Source organism: Typopeltis vanoorti, chromosome 11 (genome assembly GCF_054136105.1).
Source record: "Typopeltis vanoorti isolate ZY-2024b chromosome 11, IOZ_Tvanoo_1.0, whole genome shotgun sequence".
NCBI classification, from domain to species: domain Eukaryota; kingdom Metazoa; phylum Arthropoda; class Arachnida; order Uropygi; family Thelyphonidae; genus Typopeltis; species Typopeltis vanoorti.
The window spans coordinates 29,680,278-29,706,958 of record NC_143559.1 but is presented as its reverse complement, the minus strand read 5'-3'; the positions used below and the strand labels follow the sequence as shown (position 1 = coordinate 29,706,958).

Sequence of the window (26,681 nt, the reverse complement as noted above, 5' to 3'; positions counted from 1 at the left end):
TAACATAGCTATCCAAGTGTCCACGTCCCACTGTACACACTCTTTACACCATGCTGCATGTTGGTTTGTATAATGTGGGGCTTGCATATTCTGGTCCTACCATGTGAGCCTCAGTTCTTACTGTTTTTGTGCAGATTCTTGTTCCAGTCAATGCCTGGAATTCCACATTCAATGTGTTGGTCAACGAATGGCAGTTTTTACATGTTATCCATTGTAGCACCCTACGGTCATGTTTTCGATTAGTGTGGCAGTCATCCACTGCAGGTAGCAGTTGATCTGCTCTGCTTCCATTTCAGTATGGTATCGCTAATTGTTGACCTGGAATGGCCCAATTTGTCAACAATTTGCCAAACAGATAGGTCTGCAATATGCAATCCTATCACAACAGCTCTTTCAAACTCCAACAGTTCCCTTTTCGCAGCCATTTCACCCAGACACAGTTGCAGTGACTTTGTAGCATCATATTCCTCCAATCTATACCAGCTGCAAAGACAAAGATGTGATTCGTTATATGGCACAACGCACCTTGTCCATGAGGATGTCCTTTGAGTTCTTTCTAAGCGGTATATATATATATATATATATATATATATATATATATATATATATATGTAGAAAGTATTTTATATATATATATATATATATATATATATATATATATAGTATATATATATAATATATATATATATATATATATATATATATATATTATTATTATTATTATATATATATATATATATTATTATTATTATTATTATTGTTAAACCCACCATGGAGTCGGCAGACTCATCGTGGGAGGTTCATTCAAACTGACAATATATTTATCATACAAATCTTAAACACTTCTTGCATTAACAACACATTCTGGTAATGCGTTCCATTCACTGACAATTCTCCATGCAAAAAAATCTCCTCACACCCCTCTTCACTACACTCTTACATAGCTTCCAGGAATGACCTCTGGTTCTTCCCCTCTCACCTTCTACTCTTTTTATAATCCCCTCTGGATTAATCTGATAAAATCTTCTCACTAAATTAAATGTGTGTATCATATCACCTCTCTTTCTCCTATCCACCAAACTCTGTAATCTGCATCTCTCTCTTCAACCTCTCTCCATAGTTAGCATCCAGAGTCCTGACATTGCCTTAATCACTCAACTCTGGATCCTCTCCAATGTTTCCACATCACACTGAAGACCAGGTGATAAGATTTGAGCACAATAGTCCAAGTGTGGTCTCACAAGTGCTATATACAGTGGCACAACCACTTCCTTATCCCTACATGTTAGAGTACTTCTTATCATAGCAGCACTACGATGTGTAGCCTTTGCAACGCTAGCAATATGTCCTCTAAACTTAAGTCTACTGTCAACCATCACTCCCAAATCTCTAATCTCATCCAGTTCCTGCAGTATGGTACCATCGATATAGTACACAGCCTTATATTTCTGCAATCCAAAATGCAACACCTTGCACTTATTGATATTAAAACTACAACTCCACTCCTTTGTCCAAGTAAAAAGTCCATTCAAATCTTTCTGAAGGGAATTAACATCAGAAGTACTACTTATAATTCTTCCTAACTTTGCATCATCAACAAACAACTGAAGATCCCCCATTCAGCCCACATGATATATCATTTACAAACAAGTTAAACAGCAGGGACCCAAGAACAGAATCCTGGTATATGCCACTGGTATCATTCAGATACCAGCAGGGTTGTTTACGAGGTTGCTCCCATTTGATCAGCGAATCTGATTCATCTGACCAGCATACTATCTATTCCCATCTGCTGCAGCTTGTATGCCAAGTAATTGATAAGCTTATCAAATTCTTGTATACCAAGCATTCTTTGCCTACCAGTTTCACTAGCAAACTGTCTAATGCATACAAACATCTTATATTCTTTGCCTACCAGTTTCGCTAGCAAACTGTCTATAGACAATATGCTAGCGAAACTGGTAGACAAAGAATGTAAGATGTTTGTACGCATTACAATATGGTCAGTATTAAAACAATAAATTTGTATGTTTAACACTCGTTACCTTATCATAATATGCAAGTAAATTGCTAAAACAAGACCTACCCTTTACAAATCCATGCTGACCATAAAGAGTGCCATGTCCATCAACCGAATTCTGTATTCCTAAACAATCTTTCCAACACGTTGATGGGAACTGCAGTTATACAGAGTGCTCTCTAATTTGAAATTTCTGTCCTAGAACCATGTTTATGGAGAGGTCTATTTTGCCTTCTTTCCACTCCTCAGAAACCCTACTCACTGCAAGACTTTCATTAAATAATTAGGTCAAGAGCATAGTCAACTGTGGTGCACATTCCTTAAGAATACGTGGTGATATGTCATCTATTCCCAAGCCTTATTAATATCCAACCCAACCAACATCTGATACACCTCTGATTCTTTCACTTACAGTTCTCTTAATACTTGCCTCTCTTCTGTATATTACATGACATCATTTATACCAGTATGATATACGCTGATAAAGTGCTCATTTAATAATTCCACTATATTAGGATGACCAGATTTTCAAATTGAAAATCTGGTCGCCACAAAGGGACAAAAATGGGACACTTCTGGTACGCTCTACATAAAAATGGACTAACATATAATTATAATTACAGCATACAGGACTGAAGTGTGCATTATAATTATGGAGTATCAGCATTATCATTATTATTATATTTATATGAAGACATTATTTCTTCCAAAAGTGTTGGTTCTTTCAAGATGCACTCATAAAAATCAATATGCAAAATGACAAAGTGTGTCTTGATCACAATTATTGCTTTCACAGTCTTGGTGTTGAAGTGGTTTTTTCATCAGAGGCTTTTCTCTCATGAGTTCCACAAAGAACTCATGAGAGAAAAAATTCTCTCTACAGCTACATTTGTTCCTGGGATTGCCATAACAAACACAACAACTGGCAGTATGTTTTTGTAGTGGATGTTTTTTCTTGCCGCAGCTTAAACACATCACACCACTTTTTGTCAACTTCAGCATTTATGTCCTTTCATTCTTCCATTTTGTAATTCACAACATTTATATGGCCGACTTCATCAAATAATTGATCTTCATCAACAATATTGAATATGTTGCTGTCAACATCACTGATTGCTTTTAGGCTGCTTGTAACTTCAGCCCAAGTTAGTAGAATTTGCAACTTATTCCAATGAAATGCTTACAATGGCTGGAAATGATAAGTGCATTTGCTTAAATATTCAAGGGAAGTATCATGAAATAAATTTGTAGTGTCTAAAAATTCTTTTTCATCTTTGAACTCTGAAATGATTGATAACATTTTAAATGTTTGAAAGTTCTCACCTTTCCTTTTTGTAATTTTCCATCTGAGCAATTTCAATTCTTTTACCACTTCAGTTGCCTAAATATTTTCCCTTTCTATTTTCTTTATTGTTGCTGAGAATATTTTCAGCTGGTTTTACGTGAAATGAAGCCAAAGTATTGATTGTTGGTTACTGAAAAATGATTTCAACAATGTAGGGCATTAAATTGATCAGATCTTACTTTTTATCTTGTGATAAACAGTAAGATCTGAGTCTATCATATATGTCAATAATCCTATTCACAGCTGGTAGTGTTTGTACACTACCTAGAACACGCTTGTATTTGATTTCTGAAATGCTCAGAAATTCTTCAATTCCTCTACTCTCATTGTGTAAATGTGTAAATACTGAAAATTTTATTTACAATTGTTTCAATATCAATAGGCCAAATATCAGCATTTGCCTGTACACCATTATGAACAACATGTGTAGCACAGCCAACAGCATGAATGTTCATTTTTGACCCTTTGTTGACTTGAAAATACATTGTTGGAACCACCTCATTTGTACCAACCAAAGTTGGTGTTGCAATTATCTGCAGAAAATGCATTAATTTTCTCAGTCAGCTGCTGTTTTGGCAAAATATCCAATATATGATTTTCAAGCAGTTCTGCTGTTTCTCCTGTTATGTTCTGAAAATCTATCACATTAACTTGAATACCATTATTCAGGATGAAGTACCTAACAAGAACAGGCACCAACTTCAAATGTATGTGGTTTGATGTGTCTACCATAACTGATACATATTTGGCTTGTTTCAATTCAATTGCTATTTCTCGCATTGTGTAAGGCACCAGGACATTCACTAAAATTAATTGGCACTTTGTTTGCCCACATGTAAATTTCTTTTGAAATAAATTTCTGACTATTGCAGAGGTGTAGTCCATTGACCTCAAAGAAAGGTTATGTTTCACTGCAATGAAACACAAACAAACTTTCTTGAGCTGCAAGACATTTACTTTCATCAGTTAATTTCCCTTTTGAATTTTTCATGAAAAGTGATGGCCCTCTTGGCTTGAACAGTGAGCATCAGCTGGTAATTTATGTTTTTGCTTCTTCAAATACTGTTTTATATCAGAATGGCCTCTATGTTTAATTGATAAAAACCGAACGACGCCAATACGTTGCAACTTGTTTGTTGTTTTGTTGTCTTTCTTGGCTCTGGATCTTCTGATTCTTCGTGTTCTTGTGTTTTTCACTGCAATGAAACACAAACAAACTTTCTTGAGCTGCAAGACATTTACTTTCATCAGTTAATTTCCCTTTTGAATTTTTCATGAAAAGTGATGGACCTCTTGGCTTGAACAGTGAGCATCAGCTGGCAATTTATGTTTTTGCTTCTTCAAATACTGTTTTATATCAGAACGGCCTCTATGTTTAATTGATAAAAACCAAACGACGCCAATACATTGCAACTTGTTTGTTGTTTTGTTGTCTTTCTTGGCTCTGGATCTTCTGATTCTTCGTGTTCTTGTGTTTTTATCAGCTGCTTCTCTATCTCCATAAGGCTTTCATTGGTTAATTCTTGTGAATGGGACTCTAGTAAGTCAATGACATCATTTTCATTAATGTCCAATTGCAGTGCATTGCTACTATCCACCACAGCTTTTCTGGCTTTGGCAATGTCTTCTGTGAAGCCACAACAATCATCGTGGAATTGAGGGCACAGTTTGTCCCCCCCCCCTTTAATTGTTGATTGCTTCACTTCCTCTCAAGAATCAGAAATGTTTTTGATGGCATCATGAATGTTATAATTCTTTCAGAATTCTCTCAAGGTCATCACATCATCTTCCATAGCCCTGAATGTTTATGGGAATGTACGGTGTAAGTAATAAGCGTTAAATGCCGAAATGACTCCCTGGTCTATTGGCTGTAGTAACGATGCAGCAGTGTTGGGTGGTAAAAGGTTAAGGTCATCTAAAGATGTTGAATGTCCAGGAGCATTGTCCAGCACAAGCAGAATTTTAAAGGGAATTTTCTTTTATGAACAATAACGTTCCACATCAGAAATAAAACAGTTCAAGAACCAATCTTCAAACGTGGCAAGTGTGACCAGGCCCTTAAATTTGACTTCCAAATAATGGGAAGGGCTGCTTTAATAATGCGGTGAAGTGCGGGTTTGTTTGCATGCACGAAATAAACTAGTTCCCAAATTATTAATAATTTAATTATTTAATTATTATCCTTATTGGCAGCCTGTTTATAAGTATGGAATGCCGTAAGTCTGGTCATCCCTAATCCGGGGACAGCCTGTACACACACACACACACACATGCAGTTAGTCCTTGACTTACGATGTATGTGACTTACAACCACTTGTATTTGGTTGTTAACAAACACACCTCACTCCTTTAATACATGAACTGAAAGTGTTATTGCTGGCATCAACACATATTACTTAAAAATACTTCTGAATAGGCTGTTGCTGATACTGAGAGTGAAAAAATCTTCTGACTTTTGGAAGGAATATAAGATGTTGCTGATGCAGCATGGAGTGAGGAAACGTCTGGATGTATGATTGACATTTGGAAGAAGATGCTGAAAATATATTCACTGTGAATATGTGAACATGTTCACATATTCACAGGAATCAACAAAGTCTTATAAGAGAGGTCAAAAATAATGGTGCTAGCTAGTAAAGACTTTGAATATGAACGAAGATGCAGAACAGGTGAAAATTCCGAAAAAAAAATTTTAAAACGAAGACCTTATAGAGTTAGAAGCAGAGAAAGTTGCAAAAGAAGCTGAGCCCCCCTCACCCCTCCCCAAAAAAAAAAACACAGTAAAAATACTGGATGTTTGAAGATGTGGATCTCAGCATGGAGAGATTAGCAGAGCAGACAGAATTATTATTATTATTATTATCGAGGCCTCCACGGAGTCAAAAAGACTCATCGTGGGCAATCGTTTTTAGGAAACGAAAAGTTTATCATACCACTTCTTGAACCCATTGACCGTTTCCGCTCCAACCACTCTCTCAGGCAATGCATTCCAAGGTTCAACCACCCTCCATGCAAAGAAACCACTCCTCACCCTCTTGCACACAGCCTCCTTTCATAACTTCCAGGGATGACCCCTTGTCATCGTTCCTTCCCACCGTTCCACCAAGTGAAAGAACTCTCCAATTTCTACCACGTAACTGCCTCTCAACAGTTTAAAAGTCTCGATCATATCACCTCTCCTTCTTCTATCCACCAAACCAAACTCTGCAGTCCACATCCCCTCAGTCGATACTCATAAGTCATATTGTACAGTCCTGAAACCATCTTTGTTATCCGCCTCTGTACCCTTTCCACAGTTAATTTATCCCCTTTAAATTCTGGGGACCAAATCCAAGAAAAATAGTGTAAGTGTGGTCTGCTCAGAGTTTTATACAACGGAATGATAACTATTTTATCTCTGCAGGTCAGCTTCCTTCTCTGTATTGCAGCAATCCTCTGAGTTACCCTCACCACCTTTGCAGTATGCTCTCTGAATTTCAGTTTTCCATCAATCATCACCCCCAGATCTCTTATCTTCCCTACCTCCTCCAGTACAGCTCCTCCAATTGAGTATGCATCCTCCCATCGATGGATCCCAAACCACAAGACTTTACATTTTGATGCATTGAACCGATACTCCCATTTATTTGCCCAACTGTCTAGTTTATTCAAATCCTCTTGCAGGGCTGCCACATCTGCACTATTACTAATAACCCTTCCCAGCTTCACGTCATCTGCAAACAACTGAGTGTCCCCTTGCAATTCATTGACAATATTATTGATATAAAGGTTGAACAATACAGGTCCCAGTACTGAGTCCTGTGGAACCCAACTTGTAACCTTCTGCTTCCTTGATATTGCTCCACCATACACAATTCTCTGATACCTCTCAGTCAGCCAATCCTGAATCCATTTGACTAACCCGACATTTAAACCCATGTACTGCAACTTAAATATCAGCTTATCATGTGGCACCCTGTCAAATGGCTTTGCAAAATCCCAAAAAATGGCAGTATATGCCTTTCCCTCATCAACTGCTATTGTCACTTTATTATAAAAGGCAATCATATTACTAAAGCAAGAGTACCCCTTAACAAATCCATGTTGATTCTCACAGTTAACATTACCCTCATCTGCTCAACGCTGTATGTAGTCCCTCACTAATTTCTCCAAGACCTTAAGAGCTACTGATGACACACAAACCGGTCTATAATTAGTCACTTCCAGTCTGCTACCGCCCTTATGCAGTGGCACTATCTTACCTTCCTTCCATTCACTGGTACCTTTCCTGCAGCCAGACTTTTATTGAAAAGCCAGGTCAACGGAGCTGTCAGTTTTTTAGCAACAGCTTTACTGGTATCCAGAGTACTCAGTATTTGGAACACACTCTCCTCTTGCACCTCTAAACCCTGAACCCGCCCTATCCCTCTAGTATTAAAACCTCCTCCAGGATGAAATACTCCAATAAAGTGCTCATTGAACAACTCCACTATGTTCTCTGCATCAGTCACTCTATTCCCATTTTTATCCTTCCACATATTCTTCCACAATCATTTCTCTGCCTACTGGCCACATAGCTAAAAATTTCCTTAGGATTTTCTTTGGATCTTAGTGCCAATCTCTTCTCATTCCAGTTTTGCCTTCCTCACCATTCTGGTCACTCCTGGCCTGCGTCTTATATTCTTCGTGTATCTGACCTCCATCCCTCTCCTTATATCTCTTCCATAATCCCTTTTTCAACTGCAGTTCTTGTTTGATATCATTTGTCATCCACTTTACACCAAATTGTGTCCACTTCTTCACCAGTGGAATACAGCTTACTATTGCTGCTAACAAATATTCCTTCACAATTTCCCAAGCACTAATGATATCCTGGCCTTCCAATTCTGCTCTCCGTGGAACTGTCCCTAGGTGATACCTAAGACTATTATAATCATCCGCCTTATAATTCCACATATGCTTCCTTTTCTTTGATACACCTGCATGTCTGTTCATCTTCCAAGGCAAAACCACATGGTCACTCTCTCCAACTGGTGGAAGAGATGTCATCTCACTTATTATCAGCTCTTCTGATGCTATGACTAAATCCAAAACTCTTGAACCTCTTGTTCCCTCTATTACATGCTGCCGAAGACATTTGACACTCAAGAATTCCAGAAATTCTATCCCCTTCTTGCTACTTACATTTCCTCTTCCCAGCTTATACTGCTGTAGTTAAAATCTCCCATAACAATCATTCTTCTTGCACTTGCCAAGCTCAACTGCTTAAACATCTCCTGGTCCCCACCCTCTGTGCTCCCTGGTTTATAGCAACACCCCACTAAATATCCTGTCTTGGCCACTTATAATAAGTCATCACTTATCATAAGCAGTGCTCCACCACCACGTTTTCCTTTCCTATCCTGCCGAAAAATGCTGTACCCTGCCACTTCAATTCTGGTTATTATATCATCATCCGTCAACCACATCTCAGAATTATGAAAATTATGAAGGCTCCAATTGCTCACTAGAGAGTAATTTATGCAGACAAGTAAAAGCAAACTGTTCAGAATAAGTTGTACATAATGTGCAAATTTTTAATAAGCTCACGCCTGTTGCCACTTAACTCCTGAAGATGAGCCTAGACCTTCCATAACTTATTATTATTATTATTGTATGGGCACCTCCATGGTAGCCAAAGGCTCATTGCAGGAGATCCAAACTGTCCTTCAATCCATTAACAGACAAAGCACTAACAACTGACTCTGCTAACCCATTCCATTCATTCACAGTTTTCCAAGCAAAAAATCTAGTCCTCATGCCCTTACTAACCACACTTTTACCAAACTTCCAGGGATGACCTCTTGTTCTATCCATTTTATCCAAGTGCTGAAACATTTCCCATTCATCAATCCTATAAAACCCTTTAAGTAAGTAACTTAAATGTTTCTATCATACCCCCCCCCCTCTATTTTTGCCTATCAACCAACTTCTGCAGTCCTTAATCTATCATAATAGGGAACATTCCAAAGGCCACTTACATCTTGGTTGCTTGTCTCTAAATCTTCTCCACCACTTCCTCATCCCCAAGAAAGTCAGGAAACCAAACAATAATCCAGATGTAGATGTATCAAGACCTTATAAAGAGGAATAACACTTCCTTATATGAAAAAAGAGTTTTAAAATTAAGACTTTATACAGTTAGAAGCAGAGAAAGTTGCAAAAGAAGAAGCTGAGTCTCCCAAAAAGTATATCAAAATGCTGGCAGAGACATTATTACTGGAAATTTTTGCCACTTGGTTATACTACAAATTAAAGATACCAAGAAATTATATACTTGGTTTAATCCTTTATCCAAGTGTAAGCAAACAAAGTTTGTGTCTGAAGTATTTTCAGGACTGGGGCAACTTGTGTATATAGAAGCTAATGACTTCATATGACTACTAAGTCAAGAGATGTGAAGTCATTAGCTTCTATGTACTGATGATGCCTATGATACTAAGGAAAATTCTACACAAATAAGGTATTTTATGTGAGTTTATTATTATTATTATTATTATTATTACGGACAACTCCAAGGATTCCTTAGACTCATCGAGAGAGGCCCTAAACATCATGTCAAGAACTATTCAGCATTCGCACAGTATCTATCTTACTTTGCTTTGAACTCATTCACAGTCATTGTACCCACAACAGACTCTGGCAGCTTATTCCCCTCATTCACCACTCTCCAAGTAAAAAACCTAGTTCTAACACCCTTGCTAACTACACTCTTGCTCAGCTTCCATGGGTGGCCCCTAGTTCTCCCATCACCAGACCAGTTCTGAAAAATTTCCTCTGAATTAATCTTGTAAAACCCCCTCTGTAATTTGAATGTCTCAGTTATATCACCCATTTTCTGCTTATCAACCAATTTCTGTAACCCACAGATCTTCAACCTATTCTTGTAAGGTTCATTCCATAGACCAGTTATCATCTTGGTCACTTGCCTCTGGATCCTCTCTACCTCCTTCCCCATCAAGAAGAAACCCAGGGGCCCAAATCTGGGCACAGTAGTCAAGATGGAGTTTTATCAAGGCTCAATAAAGAGGAAGAATAACCTGCTTGTCTCTGTCATCAAAGTATTCTTCAGTAATCAAATGATCTGATGAGCTGCTTTAGCCACTTTTGTTATTTGCTCCTAAACTTCAACTCCCTATCCACCCACACTCCCAAATCTCTGGCTTCGTCAGTTTCCTGGAGTACAATTCCACCAATCTGGTATACTGCTGCTAATCTTTTCACACCAAAATGCATAACCTTACACTTTGTTACATTAAGCTGACATCCATTCTCCTTAGCCCAGTCTGCCAATCTATCCAAATCATTCTGCAAAATTTTGACATCATGTGTATTCACTATAGCTCTACCCAACTTTGCATCATTCAATTGGCAAATAAATAAAGTTCCTCTCAGATCCTTTCCTATATCATTCATGAACAAATTAAATAGCAGTGGTCCAAGTACAAAACCCTGCAGCACACTTTTGGACTCTATTCTTGAATAAACTACTCTCTGATATCTCTCCATCAACCACCCTCCTATCCATCTCACCAACTCTGTATCCATCCCCCATGTGCTGCAGTTTACTGATTAGAATTCCATGTGGTATCCTGTCAACGGCCTTAGCAAAGTCCATCAGTATCACTGTAAATTCATTACCCTTATTCAGTTCAGCCATCACTGTATTATAAAACGTGACCAAATTACTGAGGAATGATCTACCCTTCACAAAACCATGCTACCCCCCCATACAGTATCCCATCTATTCATTCCTGTTCATTCATTCATTTCGTATGGTGATTCAATGGCCATGAGTCCCTTTTACAGGGAGGTACGGCACCACCTCAATCCCCCCTATTTTTATCTCGGCTTGGGACTGTCATAGCTGACAATTCAGACCTATGACTGGATGGATTGTCTTAAGTATTCCTGACTGTATCCATGTGTGTTCACAGGGCCAGTTTGCCTGCTTGCAGGATGAAAACCCCCAGATAAACTGTGGAAAAACCCTGCTGTCTATGCCCAAGACCGGCTAACTTGGCTATGGCTGAGGAAGATCCTTAAGCTCCTCACATCGTTGACAGGAATCAAACCTAGGACACTCCTTCCCCAGGCATATGGTTGTGAAGCGCATAGCCACTAAGCTAACTGCACTGACATCCATTCCTGTATTTTGCTCTTGACTGATTTCTCCAAAACCTTGACAATGACTTCTAATATGCTGATTGGTCAGTAATTTGCAAGAGCTGCAGTTTACTGATTAGAATTCCATGTGGTATCCCGTCAAAGGCTTTAGCAAAGTCCATCAGTATCACTGTAAACCCATTACCCTTATCCAGTTCAGCCGTCACTGTATTATAAAACATGAGCAAGTTACTGAGGCATGATCTACCCTTTACAAAACCATGCTACCCTGAAAGCAAGAGATCTATCCATTTCTGTATTTTGCTCTTGACTAATTTCTCTAAAACCTTGACAACGACTCCTGATATGCTGATCGGAGTCTCCTTTATGCAATGGAACTATTTGACCCTCTTTCCACCCCCTTTGGGACTAACCCAAAGCTGACACTTAAATTAAACAATATGGTCAAGGGTACTGACAATTCCTTTGCCGCTTCACATAAGACCTAATCTGGTATACAATCTCTCTCATTTTCCTTTGGTATTATAAGTATTTTAAAAAATCAGTAATGATGTGCCTCTAAGGTTTAGTTTAGAGCCATATGGTGATATTCAGTTGTTTGCAGATGATGTAAAGTTTGGAACTATGAGAAGTAGAGCAGATATTAGCAGTGGACTTGAATTGACTGAGTGAATGGGGGTTGCTAGTTCCCTGCTTCTAAACGTAAGTTTTTAAAATTTTGAAAAATGAAAATGGGATACAGAGAGTATTATTGGTGTGGATATATTGGAAAAGATGGAGGAAATAATACATCTAGTGGTGATGATGGATAAGAACCTGAAATTTAGAGCACACGTTACTAAAATTGTGAAGACAGCATGATGAATTCTGGCAATGATGCATAGGACACTGACTTATAGAAGTAAGGAGATTATGGTTATATTGTATAAGTCATGGAGAGTGATGAATAATTGGAGATGTATGAGTGTGTCTGAGAGTGTGGTGACTGCAGAAAATGTGAATATATTTTAAGGCATGATATGATAAGCTGTGCGTGTGTGTGTCTGTGTCTTTATTATTATATAGTCATAAAGACACAGCGAGTCTTTATGACTCCATGGAAGTTCTGAAAATAATAATAATAACATGCTTTCTGATGTAGTCATCTCTTAGCAGCTGTATATATTCCATTTCCTTCTTTCCCTGTGACTGTTCTGCATTCCACTGTATCTCCCCATATTTGAAATCTCCCATAATAACTATTCATCTTGTGGTCATCATTCTGATTAGCTGATGCATGCTATATGTATTTTCCCTTGTATCTCCTGTTAGCAATACTGTATATTTCATCCTGTAAGGCTCTGTCTCTCTCAAGATGCCCTGAAATGCACTGCCTTCTACATTTCCACCTTCCTGCTGAACTTCTACTATTCTTAAATTTTACCGCTGTCATTAGAAAAACATCCTCCCCCCTCCCCATCCTGTTCTTTCTCTTATTTCTGAAATTACTATACCGATTTAATTATATCCTTATATCATTTTCCATTAACCAAGTCTCACTAATGCCTATATCTTTTAGCCAAGTTTAATGAATATTGAACTAATAATGCATACACCCTACTGATTAGAGACTATGATAGAAATACAAATAGTTGATACATCTTGTATTTGATCATCAACTTGAGCAAGAAAAAGTTCATGAATTGAAGATCCAACAGATTTCTAGCAGTTATTATATATGTTATCATTTACACTAGTGATAATACATGGGACATATTTGTAAACCTTTCTATAATGGTCATTAAACATTTTTTTTTCATATACGTTGCATTTGTTTTTAAACCAACACTTGCACTACAGGACACCTTTGAAATTCATATGGATTCGTGTTGCCTGTGTAGCTATTTGAATTTATTTAGTTCTGATCATCAGCAAATAAAGATCAAAAGCAAGCAAAGTTTGCACCTGAAAATATCTTTAGGACTGGGGTAAGGTGGTACATCCTTTGGCAACTCGTAGCAAAGGTGGACTAAGCTCTTGCCGCTCCTTTTCTCAGTATCTTCCATAATGCAAAGCACATCTCCTTGTGGACATATGATTTCAACCTTTATTGAGGTCTCGTCAGTGGGAGCCAGGCCTCAATAAAGACGAGATCTCAATAAAAGTCGAAACCGGTATGGGTAGCGGCCCTTCCCTTAATGCATAGCAGTATACATGTCTGCAAGGAGATGTGCTGTGCATTATGGGAGATACTGAGACAAGGAGTTGAGAGCTTGATCCACCTTTGCTGCGAGTTTCCCAGTGTTGTACTACCTTACCTCAGTCCTGAAGATATTTTCAGGTACAAACTTTGTTTGCTTACACTTGGATAAAGGATTAAACTAAATTTATTATAGTCTAACCAAGTGTAAAATAAACTACCAATTAAATAATATTCTTTCTCTTCTGATATTTATTTGAAAGATTTGCATCAGAAGTTTTGTATATGATTTAGTAAATTATATTATGTTCATATTTTGAAAATCATGTTTCTTTTTATTTTATTTTATATTTTTGGTGAAACTACTTCTGTTGGTATTGTAGGATGGACTAGTACTGGAATTATCTCAGATAAATGATATAAGAGCAGGAGGCTTACCTAAGGTAACTGAAAATTTTTATGAATTCTCTGAATACTAAAGAACAGTACATTGGACATCAGGATGACTAAGATATTTGAATACTAAGTGTATATATATATATATATATATATATATATATATATATATATATATATTAGAATAATGAAATGCTTTTATTTTCAGTATCATATTAGCAATACAGCTGGCATCTTAGGACTTGACTGTAATAACACATAGAATAGAATGGTCAAATAAAGGAGTCAATGTTAATGAAATTAAATTAAATAACCTAAGATTTGCTGATGATATTCTTATTATTGCAAACAATATGAAAGGTTTTAAAAGAAATAATATGAGATCTAACAACTAAATTAGTAGAAATTGGATTAGATATTAATTCTGAGAAAACCACAATAATGACAAACCGAAAAGGATATGATGAAAGACACAACTTTATTAAGGTAAACAATCTATTCCATGGTTCAACCACCCTCCATGCAAAGAAACCACTCCTCACCCTCTTGCTCACAGTTTCCTTTCATAACTTCCAGGGATGGCCTCTTGTCATCGCTCCTTCCCACTGTTCAATCAAGCGAAAGAACTCCCCAGTGTCAACCCTATAACCACTTCTCAACAGTTTAAAAGTCTCAATCATATCACCTCTCCTTCTTCTATCCACCAAACTCTGCAGTCCACATTCCCTCAGCCGATCCTCATAACTATCATTGTACAGTCCTGAAACCATCTTTGTTATCTGCCTTTGTACCCTTTCCACAGTTAATTTATCCCCTTCAAATCCTGGGGACCAAATCTGAGAACAATAGTCCAAGTGTGGTCTGATCAGGGTCTTATACAATGGAATGATAATTGTTTTATCTCTGCAGGTCAGTGTCCTTCTCATTATTGCAGCAATCCTCTGTGTTACCTTCACCACCTTAGCAATATGTCCCCTAAATTTCAGGTTTCTATCAATCATCAACCGCAGATCTCTTCTCTCCCCTACTTCCTTCAGTATAACTCCTCTGATAAAGTATGCAGTGTCCCATCGATGTATGCCAAACCTCAAGACCTTACATTTTGCTGCATTAAACTGACAGCCCCCATTCATTTGCCCATCTATCTAGCTTATTCAAATCTTCTTGCAGGGCTGCTGCATCTGCACTGTTACTAATAATCCTTCCCAGCTTTGCATCATCTGCAAACAACTGAATATTCCCTTGCAATACACTGACAATGCCTTTGATATAAAGGTTAAACAATATAGGTCCCAGTACTGGTCCCTTTGGGACCCCACTTATAATCCTCTGCTTCCTTGAAACTGCCCCACCATACACAACTATCTGCTACCTATCGGACAGCCAATCCTGAATCCAGTTGACCAATCTGACATCCAGACCCATGTGCTACAACTTAAATATCAGCTTATCATGTGGCACCCTGTCAAATGCCTTTTGCTAAGTCTAAGAAAATTGCAGTATATGCCTTTCCCTCATCAAATGCTCTTGTAACTTTATCATAAAAGGCTAGCATATTGCTAAAACAATAAAGAAATTGAAATAGTAGATGAGTATGTATATTCAGGAAAATTGTTAACAATGAAAAAACAAGGAGTCATGGAAGAAGTGAAAAGAAGAATAGGAATGGGATGTCAGCTTTTGGAAAATTGAAGAGATTTTTAAACAGCAAAATAAAACATGAGAATACAGCAAGACTGTTCAACCAATGTGTATTGCCTGTTATGACATATGGAGCAGAAACCTGGCCAATCAAAAAGGAAATAATAGATAAAATGCAAAAAAAAAAGAAAGAAGTATGAGAAAATGTCTGCTAAACTCAGAGATAAAATCAAAAATAAAGAAATATGAGGTCCTTTCTTTTAGTGTTGCATGGTGATCAGCATTCATTTTAGAAATTATGGACTTTACAACCGTGTTATAAATAACTCTTAATTTCCTGACTTTTCGATCTTCATATTAAGATCATCATCTGGAGTATATACAAATATACAAGGGCAAGCTGAGTTACATTACACACAGTAAGCTAGAGAAACGATGATTTGATCACCGGTTATTCTACTAGCATGACCTCTAGTGAAAAAAAAAATACAAATTAATTAATTATTTAGAAACTACGTCAAAGCTAAATTCTATTTAACGTAACATAAGAAAAACGCTCTTTCTTATAGATTGTCTTCTTTCAGTAACACTGATGTCCTATTTTTAGCATTACAATTGTTATTTTAGATTTAGGATTCTGGATTACAGTCCTGTTTATTGTTAACTCTTAGAGAGAAAGATTGAATATGTGCTTCCATATGCTTGGGATTTTTAGACCATAATTATTGTTTAGATTGGGGTGGTTGATAAGAATCTCATAGGCTTCCTTAAATTTGTGTTCATACCATATTTTGTTGTGATGTAAACAACTGGTGCTTTTCCAGTCAGTTCTTTGTAAAGTGTTCAGGGCATGATCCAAAAGTCCAGCTTCACCATGGTTATTATATTTAATGTGTTGTTTATGTTCCTTTTGTCTGATAGGAATTGTGTGTCCTGTTTCCTCTATACACTGGTGGCCAAAATTGTTGAAACATTTTGGAAAAAGTGTATTTTTGAGGTTTGATGGCTCATAACACCACTTTTTTTTTTGTGTAATACCATAAAATTATATATCGATGAAAAGATAATTTAATCAAGAATGTAATGCAATAACTTTTATGAAGGATTTTTTTATTAGAACAGCAGTTATAAAGAAGAAAAGTGAAACACATAGAAAAAATTAGATATAATATACAAAAATCCTCACCATGCGAGTTAATACTTAGTTGGGTAACCTTTAACGTTAATTACGGCCTTACAACGCCTTCCCATGGAATGAACCAAGTTTTTTAGTTCTGCAGCTGTTATAATGTGAAACCAAGATTGAATTATTGCTTCTATTAATTGGGTTTTATTGGTGGGTTGTTTCTGACTAACAAGTTTCTTTAGTCTGCTCCATAGATTTTCGATTGGGTTAAGGTCTGGGCTATTCCAAGGCCATTCCAGCAGTGGAATATGATTATCATGAAACCACTTTTTGCGCACAGCAGCAACATGACATGGAGCTGAATCCTGTTGAAATATAAATGCTTCATTATCTTGGAAAAGATCAAGGGCTCAAGTATTTCATTTATGTATTTTGGGGCATTTATATTCCCATTAATCACACAAATTCTGCCCACACTTTTTGATGTCATACAACCCCAGATCATAACACTAAGCGGTTGTCTCACAGTAGGTGTAATGCAATCAGGATGCAAATCTTCTGTGATTCTTCTCCTTACGTATTTTATTTCATCACTACCAAACAGGGAGATTTTGGTCTCATCACTCCAAATAACACTGTCCCATTGTTTCGCTGTCCAGTTAACATGGGTTTTAGCCCAGTGTAATCTTTTCAACTTTTGTTTGAGAGATAAAAATGGCTTTTTCATGGAATTCTAGCATTTAGACCAAATTCCTGCGGTCTGCACCGAGCAGTCCTTGCACTAAACTTTACATTGTATTGTGCCATTCCATCTTGTATACACCCAGATGATTTTCTTGTGTCATGTAGGTAGGCACAGTCTCTCAATTCTTCTATCATCACTTGCTGTTGTGCACCTTTTCCTGCCAATACTAGTCTGGTATTGTTCTACCGATCCAATGCACTAATCTAATATCCAACCCCATCCGCTCTAGTCTGACTATTAACTTATCATGCGGTAATCTATCAAAAGCCTTTGCGAAATCTAAGTATTCAAAGAAGCAGTCACCTTATTGTAATAAGTAAGTAGATTACTAAAACATGACCTCCCTTTAGCAAATCCATGCTGTCCATCAAAGATAATATAATTGTTGTCAACCCAATTCTTGATCCTAGTTCTCACAAACTTCTCCAACAACTTAAACACAACACCTGACACAAAGATAGGCCTATAATTTGATCCTTGAGTTCTATCAGCTCCATTATGAAGTGCCACAAACTTGCTATCCTTCCACTCCTTAGGAACTTGACCCAGTGCAAGACTCATATTAAAAAAAAAATATGTCACGGCAGATGCCAACTGATGGCACATTCCTTCAGAATATGTGGTGATATATTACGAAGTCCCACAGGCTTATTAACATCTAGTTTGTTCAACTCCCCATAAACCCCTTTCACACTTACAGTCAGTCTCTCCTCCCCATCATCAATTGCTGTCAATCTCTCCATGAAGTCAGATTCACAAGATCATCTTCTGCAACAGCTGTCTTTATACCATTTTCTCCAGTCAATGTCATCCTTCTGTAATCATTCTTTTTTTTTGCTGGCTACATATCGAAAGAACTCCCTAGGATCCATTTTGGCTTCATTAGCTAACTGCTGCTCATATCTCACTTTTCTACCCTTACCAACCAAGTCACCCACCTTGCCTGGTCTTTATAATCCTCATGGAATTGGTTATTACCACTTCTCTTATGCTGGCTCCATAATGCCCTTTTTCTGTATCACATGTTTAATCTCTTTATTCGTGCATTTCACATCTACTTTATTTAACTTTTTAACCCTTGGAATACATTTAGACATTGCTTCTACTAGTTAGTTCTTGAAAATCCCCCAAGCTGCATTGATCTCTTTCCAGATAACTCCTCATTCCATGCTACATTTGCAAGCTCTCTCTTTCCTGAGCTCTTCATAATCAACCCCCCCCCCCCGTAGTTCCACATATACCCTTTTTCACAGAGGTCTTCACACTGCTGGCAACCACCCGGGTAATCACTTCATGGTCACTCTCACCAATTGGTGGGTGATTGGACTCCTCATTTATAATTACATCCTCTGATGAGATGATCATATGCAAGACCCTCAGTCCTAATTTGCCCCCTGTTACATAGTGTCTGAAGTAGTTGTGATTTAAGTAAAGTGTGGTGATTTAAGTAAAGGCATATTACCAGTCATTCCATAGATTTAATTCTGTGAGGCTGTCAGAAATTTTTTTAAGTACCTTGAAGCATATGTCATTGGACTTAAGACACCAGCTGAAGTTTTTCTATAAGTTAGTTTTATTCTACAGTAAAATTAAGAGAGCTTTGTTAGCAGAAATTTGCAGGAAGTTATGTCATTTCAGAATGTGCAGTGATCAATTCTCAGTAGTTCTGATTTGATTGCTGCAGTGCAGTTTTAAGAAGGTTCATTTCTGTACTTTGGCAGATTTTTTGTGCCTTGCAGAACTGAACTTGCATCTAAGCATAAATTTGTTGAACAGCCCAAAAATGGAACTGACTGCTCTTAAAAAATTATAATACAAGAACAACATGGCTGTTAAAGGAAATAGAGGAAATGACAATCATCATGGACTCAGTAGAAGAACACACAGAATAATCTTCTAAGTGATAACACCTACACACTACATTAGATTCAGATCCCATTTGGTGCACATATAATAATACTAATGACTAGAAAAAGTAGTTTGTGAAGTGGCTAGAAGAAATAAGGAAATGTGTTACTTCAAAACACCATTTGGTTACAAGAATTTAAAATAGCTTCTAAGATTCATAAACCAGATGCACCTTTGAGACCATAGTAACTGCTAGAGATTCACCCATCTAACTGGGGGCACCACATGAAGGTAAAATAAAGTAATTTGGTAAAAATACTTCATTGAAAGAATTAGAGATATGATAATAGGACCATCAGACATTCTAGCAAGCTTAGATGTTACCAGGCAGTTCACAGATGTTCTAGAGAAGACACTTTGGATCTTTTTTTTCGATAACTTTTTCCCACTAGATATTGTTGTTCTGTTCAGACATTGCTTCAAAACACTTTTTTTTTCCTTTCTTTTTTTCAGGATTCATACTAGGAAAAAAAGGTTTTACAATGGGCTTTTCTCCAGTGCTGGCTAATTTATTTATGGATTGATTTGAAAAGAAAGCTGTAGAAGGGTAACATAAAAAGCCAAAAATTTTGCTTCATTATATTGATGATATTTTCATGGGCAGGTTCAAAGGAGGAATCTGAACATTTTAAAAACTGTCTTAATGGCCTACATCCCAATAAAAAAAAGTTTCTTTGTGAGTTTGAAAACTTCAAGAAGTGACATTTTCTTGACATTCTCCTAGTCATCTCTGAGGATAAAAGACAATTTCTCAATGTACAGGATGTCCACCAGAACTGGTAGATTTCTACATGCTGTTTCTCACCACCAGTCTTTACAGAAGATAGGTATGATCGTAATGCTGAGGAACAGAGCCTATAACATCTCCATAGCATACTCGTTATGAGAGACAGGGCATGCTTTCAAGTCAGTTAATATGATTTCAAAAAACTTCACTCAAGATATCAGCTAACAAAAGCAAGAATTCAAAGGTGCCAGATCCTTTTTTACATCTGCAGTATCCCTGACAAAATCTCTTATTTACTGTGGAGCCATGACTTAAAAGTGGCTTTCATGCTTTCACTTCACTTAAAAGATATCTAGGTTCTTACTGCCTCTGACACCTTTCATCCCCCTAAAGAAACCAGGAGTCTACAAGATTCACTGCTGTTGTGGTATTTGCTATGTTGATTAAACAGAACATTCTCGAGAGATCTGCATGTCAGAGCATTTCAAAGATGCTGAAAAGAAAAATTCAAACAAAGTTCAGGTTAGCCTTTTACACAACAAATGTTAATTATCCATTATTGTGGCACGAAATGCCTTACATTGAGCATAACTGTTTTTATGAGTCAGAAATGATATACATCCCTACCCCACACACTAAAAATCATATTGCACTATGTTTGGTCTTCATTTATCAAGAGAATTGGACATCCATAGACGTTACATCACAGAAGGTAGAAGAACTAGTTATCAACTAGTTTTTTATGCATTTCATTGTTTACTTTTAACTTTTAATCTGTTGTATTCTTTCCTTGCCTGAAGTTATGTTAACCTCTCTAGTGTTTTTTAACCTTTTTTTTGTAACATCAGTAAGCTCTTGACAAAGTAGGCCTGTTGGTTCTCAAAACTAGTAGAGTTTCTAGATAAATAAACTTTATAACTTTATGCTTTGTTGTCATTATACCAGAACTATGACAAATATTTTGAGAACCACAGATACCTCAAACTTGCAGAGAATCATGCTTTCAATCCAAATTGGGATTGCAGCTTTCTCCAATATTAATTACCTTTGTCCAGATGCCAGATCTGTCTATGAATGCTCTTTTAGTACACCCTTAATGAATTGGTACTATTTTATCTTCCTTCCATTCTTTTGGGATCCTCCATGTTGCTAAGTTCTTTCATTAAACTGGCAAGGCAGAAGTACTGCTTACTCTCTACAACAGTCCCATAAAACATATGGTGATATATCACTGTTTCCCCCACCCCACTGCTTTGTTAATATGGAGTTTACTTATTATCTCATATACCTGTTACTTACATCTACATCTCTACCATTCCATCCTTACTCAAAGCTATATGATATTATCTGATTATCATTTCCATCAATCACTATCATCCTCATATAATCATTATCTCCCCCCCCACACACACGCACATATTATATAAGCAACATTGAGGGGGGGGGGTGGAATATCCAGATATCCAAATATTCAGAGCACTTATCCAGATCAAGAAATACCCAAGGAATTGAATATTTCTTGATCTGGATAAGTTATGATATAAAATTATTATATATGTTTATGATATGACATTATCATATGATATGATATAAAATTATTTATATCATATTTATCTCTCCTCCCCCCCCAATATACAAGCAACATACTTAAAAAGTTCTTTGGATATTTCTTGATCTGGATAAGTGCTGTTAGATTATAATTATTTTGCAATGTGAATGTGGTAAGGTATCCAGTTTTTTTTAGAGGGAGCAAATATTAAGAAAGAACATACATAACCATCACATCCATTCTGGCATCATATGACGTTTCTAAAAAACCTTCATCACAGAAGAATTCTTTTTTGTCTTATCTTCAAATCAGTCACAGTTCTTCAAGACTCGGGCCAATCATTTTGGTCACTTGCATATTTTAATTACTCATATGTAACAAAACAGCATATTCTAGAATTTAAGTATGCAGATAATTTGCTGTAGTTAGAATTTTAATACTACTTACACTATATTTATCTGCTTTTGATATTTGAAAACTAGTGTTTTTCTTCTCTTTTGCAGGATCCTCGGTTACTTTTGGAACTCCAGGCTAAAACTAAAGGGATGTTAGAGGAAGTATCATTAACTATATGTACTGGAACAGATATGGTTAACATTAACTATACTCATATTGTGTTTCAAGAACCAAGTATAGCCAAGGTGTTTCAAATTTGTGAATATTTGTTATATTAGTTTCTTTGGTATCTGCCATAATGGAAGGGTTCAGTAGAATAATATTATTATCCTAGCAGCTCATTGCAGTAGACACACAATAACCATTATTCACCAAATGCTAGAATAATAATAATAATTATTATTAACATTAGATCCCTCTTATTAAGATCCCTCTGTTACACACAAGATTGTTGACCCTACATTCAACTTATTTACTTTTTTTTATTTTATTTTGCAATCACAACACTCAGTGCATTCCACCCTTCTACCAGCCACTCACTATGCAATGAATCTGCTCTCACTCCCTTGCTTCAGGGATGATCTCATGTTCTATCCTTGTTTTACTCCATTCTGTGAAAAATCTCCTTTCCTCTTAATCTGGTAATAACTCCTTACCAACTTACATGTCTGAATCATACCCCCACCCCTCCTCTTCTTCACAAAGCTTGGTAAATGACATTCTCCCACTGTCTTCATATCCGACCTTCCAGAGAGATCCAACATCTCATTAGTCAATTTTCTCTGGATCCTTTCTAAGATATCCTTCCCTGAACAAAACAGCAGGCAAATAGATCTGTGGACAGTAATCTGACCATACATGTTAAATTACATAATGAAATAAAGAGTTTAATATTATTATTATTATTATTATTAAACAAGACCTCATGGAGTCAAAGACTCAACTAGGAGGTCCTTTTATCTCACACACATCTCATCATACCGTGTCTTAAACACATTCAAACTCCTTGCAGACACCACACTCTCAGGCAAGGCATTCCAATCATTCACAACTCTGCACGAAAAAAACCTGCCTCTCACTCCCATACTCACACACTCTTTATACAGTTTCCAGGGATGACCTCTGGTTCTCCCCTGATCTCCCACTATTCTCTGTAGAACTTCTCCACCATTGATCCTATAACAACCCCTTACCAACTTGTAGTTCTCTATCATATCTCCCCTCTTCCTTCTCTCCACTAGACTCTGCAAATTACATCTTTTCAATCTTTCCTCATACTCGACATTCCAGAGGTCAGAAACTACCTTAGTCAGTCGCCTTTGGATCCTTTCCAACATCTCCTCATCCTTCTGAAAACCAGGTGACCAAATCTGGGCACAATAGTCCATGTGTGGCCTAAACAAAGCCTTATACAATGGAACAAGAATCTCCCTACTTCTACACATGAGTGTCCTCCGCATCATTCCCAGAAGTCTTTGTGTTGTCTTCACAATTTTGGCGATGTGTCCCCTAAATTTTAGATCCTTATCCACTATCATCCCCAGATCTCTTATTTCCTCTACTTCCAACAATATATTCTCACCAAGCATAAATTCTGCATCCCATCTTTGTTTTCCAAATTTTAAAACCTTACATTTTGCAATGTTGAACTCACATCCCCATTTGCTTGCCCAATCACTCGATTTATTAAAGTCTTCTTGCAAGGCCACAACATCTTCACTACTCTTTATGGTTCGTCCCAACTTTGCATCATCTGCAAACAACTGAATATCTCCATCCTAATCTTTGCCAATATCATTAATATACAAGTTAAATAGTAATGGCCCTAAAACAGACCCCTGAGGCACTCCACTAGTGACTTTCCTTTAACTGGATATTGCACCAACATACGCAACTTGTTGATACCTATCAGATAGCCAGTCTCCAATCCAATGCACTAATCTAATATCCAACCCCATCTGCTCTAGTTTGACTGTCAGCTTATCATGAGGTACTCTATCAAAAGCTTTTGCGAAATCCAAGTATATTACTGTGTATCCTTCTCCTCTGTCCAAGGAAGCAGTCACTTTATTGTAATAAGTAAGTAGATTACTAAAACATGACCTCCCTTTAGCAATTCCATGCTGTCCATCAAAGATTATACCATTGTTGTCAACCCAATTCTGGATCATAGTTCTCACAAGCTTCTCCAACAACTTAAACACAACACCTGACACACAGATAGGCATATAGTTTGATGCTTGAGTTCGATCACCTCCTTTATGAAGTGGCACAATCTTGCCCTCCTTCCACTCTTTAGGAACTTGACTAAGTGCAAGACTCGTATTAAAAAAATATGTCAAGGCAGGTGTCAACTCTTTGGCACATTCCTTCAGAATACATGGTGATATATTATCAAGTCCCACAGCCTTATTTACATCTAGTTTACTCAACTCCCCAAACACCTCTTGCTCACTTACAGTCAGTCTCTCCTCCCCATCATCAACTGCTCTTAATCTCTCCATGAAGTCACATTCACAAGATTGAAAGATCTTTATGAACTGCTCATTAAGTATCTCCATCACACATTCTGCAACAGCTGTCTTTATACCATTTCCTCCAATCAATGTCATCCTTCCATAATCATTCTTTCTTTTGCTGGCTACATATTGAAAGAACTCCCTAGGATTCTTTTTGGCTTCATTAGCTAACTGCTGTTCATACCTCTCTTTAGCTACTCTCACCAACCAAGTCACCCTCCTTGCCTGGTCTTTGTAGACCTCATGAAATTGGTTACTTCCACTTCTCTTATGCTGCTTCTACAATGCCCTTTTTCTCTGTATTGCATGCTTAATCTCTTTATTCATCCATTTCACATCTACCTTATTTAACCTTCTCACCCATGGTATACATTTAGACATTGCATCTACTAAATAGTTTTTGAAAATCCCCCAAGCTGCATTGATCTCTTTTCCAGCCAACTCCTCATTCCATGCTACACCTGCAAGCAGTGTCCTGAGCTCTTCATAATCACCCCCCCCCCCTTGTAGTTCCACATATACCCTTTTTTCACAGGGGTCCTTGCACTGCTGGCAACCACCCAGGTAATCACCTCATGGTCACTTTCACCAATTGGTGGATGATTTGACACCTCATTGATAATTACATCCTCCGATGAGATGACCAAATCCAAGAACCTTAATCCTCGTGTGCCCTCTGTTACATACTGTCTGAGGTAGTTATCCCTCAAAAACTCAAGAAACTCATTTTCTTTACTTCCAGTTGCTATCTCTTCATTCCAGTCTATATTGCCATAATTAAAATCACCCTTTTCTTATTTGCTTGGCTTATTCGACTATACATTTCACTATCACCACCAACCACATTACCAGGTCTATAACAACATCACTAATATTTCATGAAGAGTATCTCATCACATCACATCACATCATCATAATGAAACATACAATGAGTTTCTGAAGCTGCATGAAGCAAGAAGAAAGAAATAACTAAAGAAAGGTTATAGAGTTCTTCTGTTCTGATGATACTCTCTGGCTGGCCAGTCAAGTGTATTATTAGGACCATGGGAACAGAGAGCTTAGTCATTAACAATTGTAAGTAGACATAACCAAAAGACAAAGGAGAGCAAAACTACTTACAGGACATATGGTATAGAACAATTCAACAAAAAAATTAGAAATTTCATAAAGTGTAATTAGAAGATAAATGATTATTTGCATATATCTTCTTCTTCTTCTGCATCTTCTCCCACTTAATTGGGTCACTGTTTGTAATGAGTCTCTTCCACACCTTCCTGTCTTGGGTTGTCACCACATCCAAATTCTTCATCTTCAAGTCCTCTTCTACCAGCTCCCTCCATCTCTTCTTTGGCCGCCAACGCTTCCGCCTTCCTTGCACATCCATCTGCATGACCCTTCTTCCCACATATTCGTCCTCCCTCCTCATCACATGACCAGACCATCTCAACCTTGCCTCCTGTATTTTCGCTCCTAAGTTCGTAACTTTCACTGTTCCTCTGACATAGTCATTTCTTAGACGATCCTTTCTGGTCACACCGCACATCCACCTAATCATTCTCATCTCTGCCACTTCGATCCTGCTGATATTATTTTTCCTCAGGGCCACAGTTTCTATAGCATATGTCATAGCTGGCCTCACTAATGTCCTATAAATTTTGCCTTTCAGATTGATCGGCACCTTCTTATCGCATAACACTCCAGCCATCTCCCTCCAGGTCCCCCAACCCGCTTGTATCCTGCATCCCACTTCCTTCTCAGCTCCTCCAACTTCTTCCACTGTTGAACCTAAGTATCTAAAGTCTCTCACCTTCCTGATGACATTTCCTTCCAGCTCAAGATCTGTCTCCTGGCCGCTGCCCACTGCGCAACACATATACTCTGTCTTACTTCTGCTCAGTCTCTTACCTCTCTTCCAGTACTTTTCTCCATCTTTCCAGTTTAGTTCCTGCTTCTTCTCTTGAATCTACACACAACAACAATATCTC

At 37.4% G+C, this 26,681-nt stretch overlaps 1 protein-coding gene across 1 annotated transcript in view; it reads left to right on the top strand.

The window, feature by feature from the left end:
• Nucleotides 1–26,681, top strand: part of LOC150101406 (1-phosphatidylinositol 4,5-bisphosphate phosphodiesterase-like) — a 675,244-nt gene that overhangs the window by 50,425 nt on the left and 598,138 nt on the right. Inside the window, exons 3-4 of the mRNA XM_090400793.1 lie at nt 14,073–14,132; nt 22,285–22,422. Coding sequence (XP_090256919.1) covers nt 14,073–14,132; nt 22,285–22,422 — 198 coding nt within the window. The remainder of the gene's footprint in view (nt 1–14,072; nt 14,133–22,284; nt 22,423–26,681) is intronic.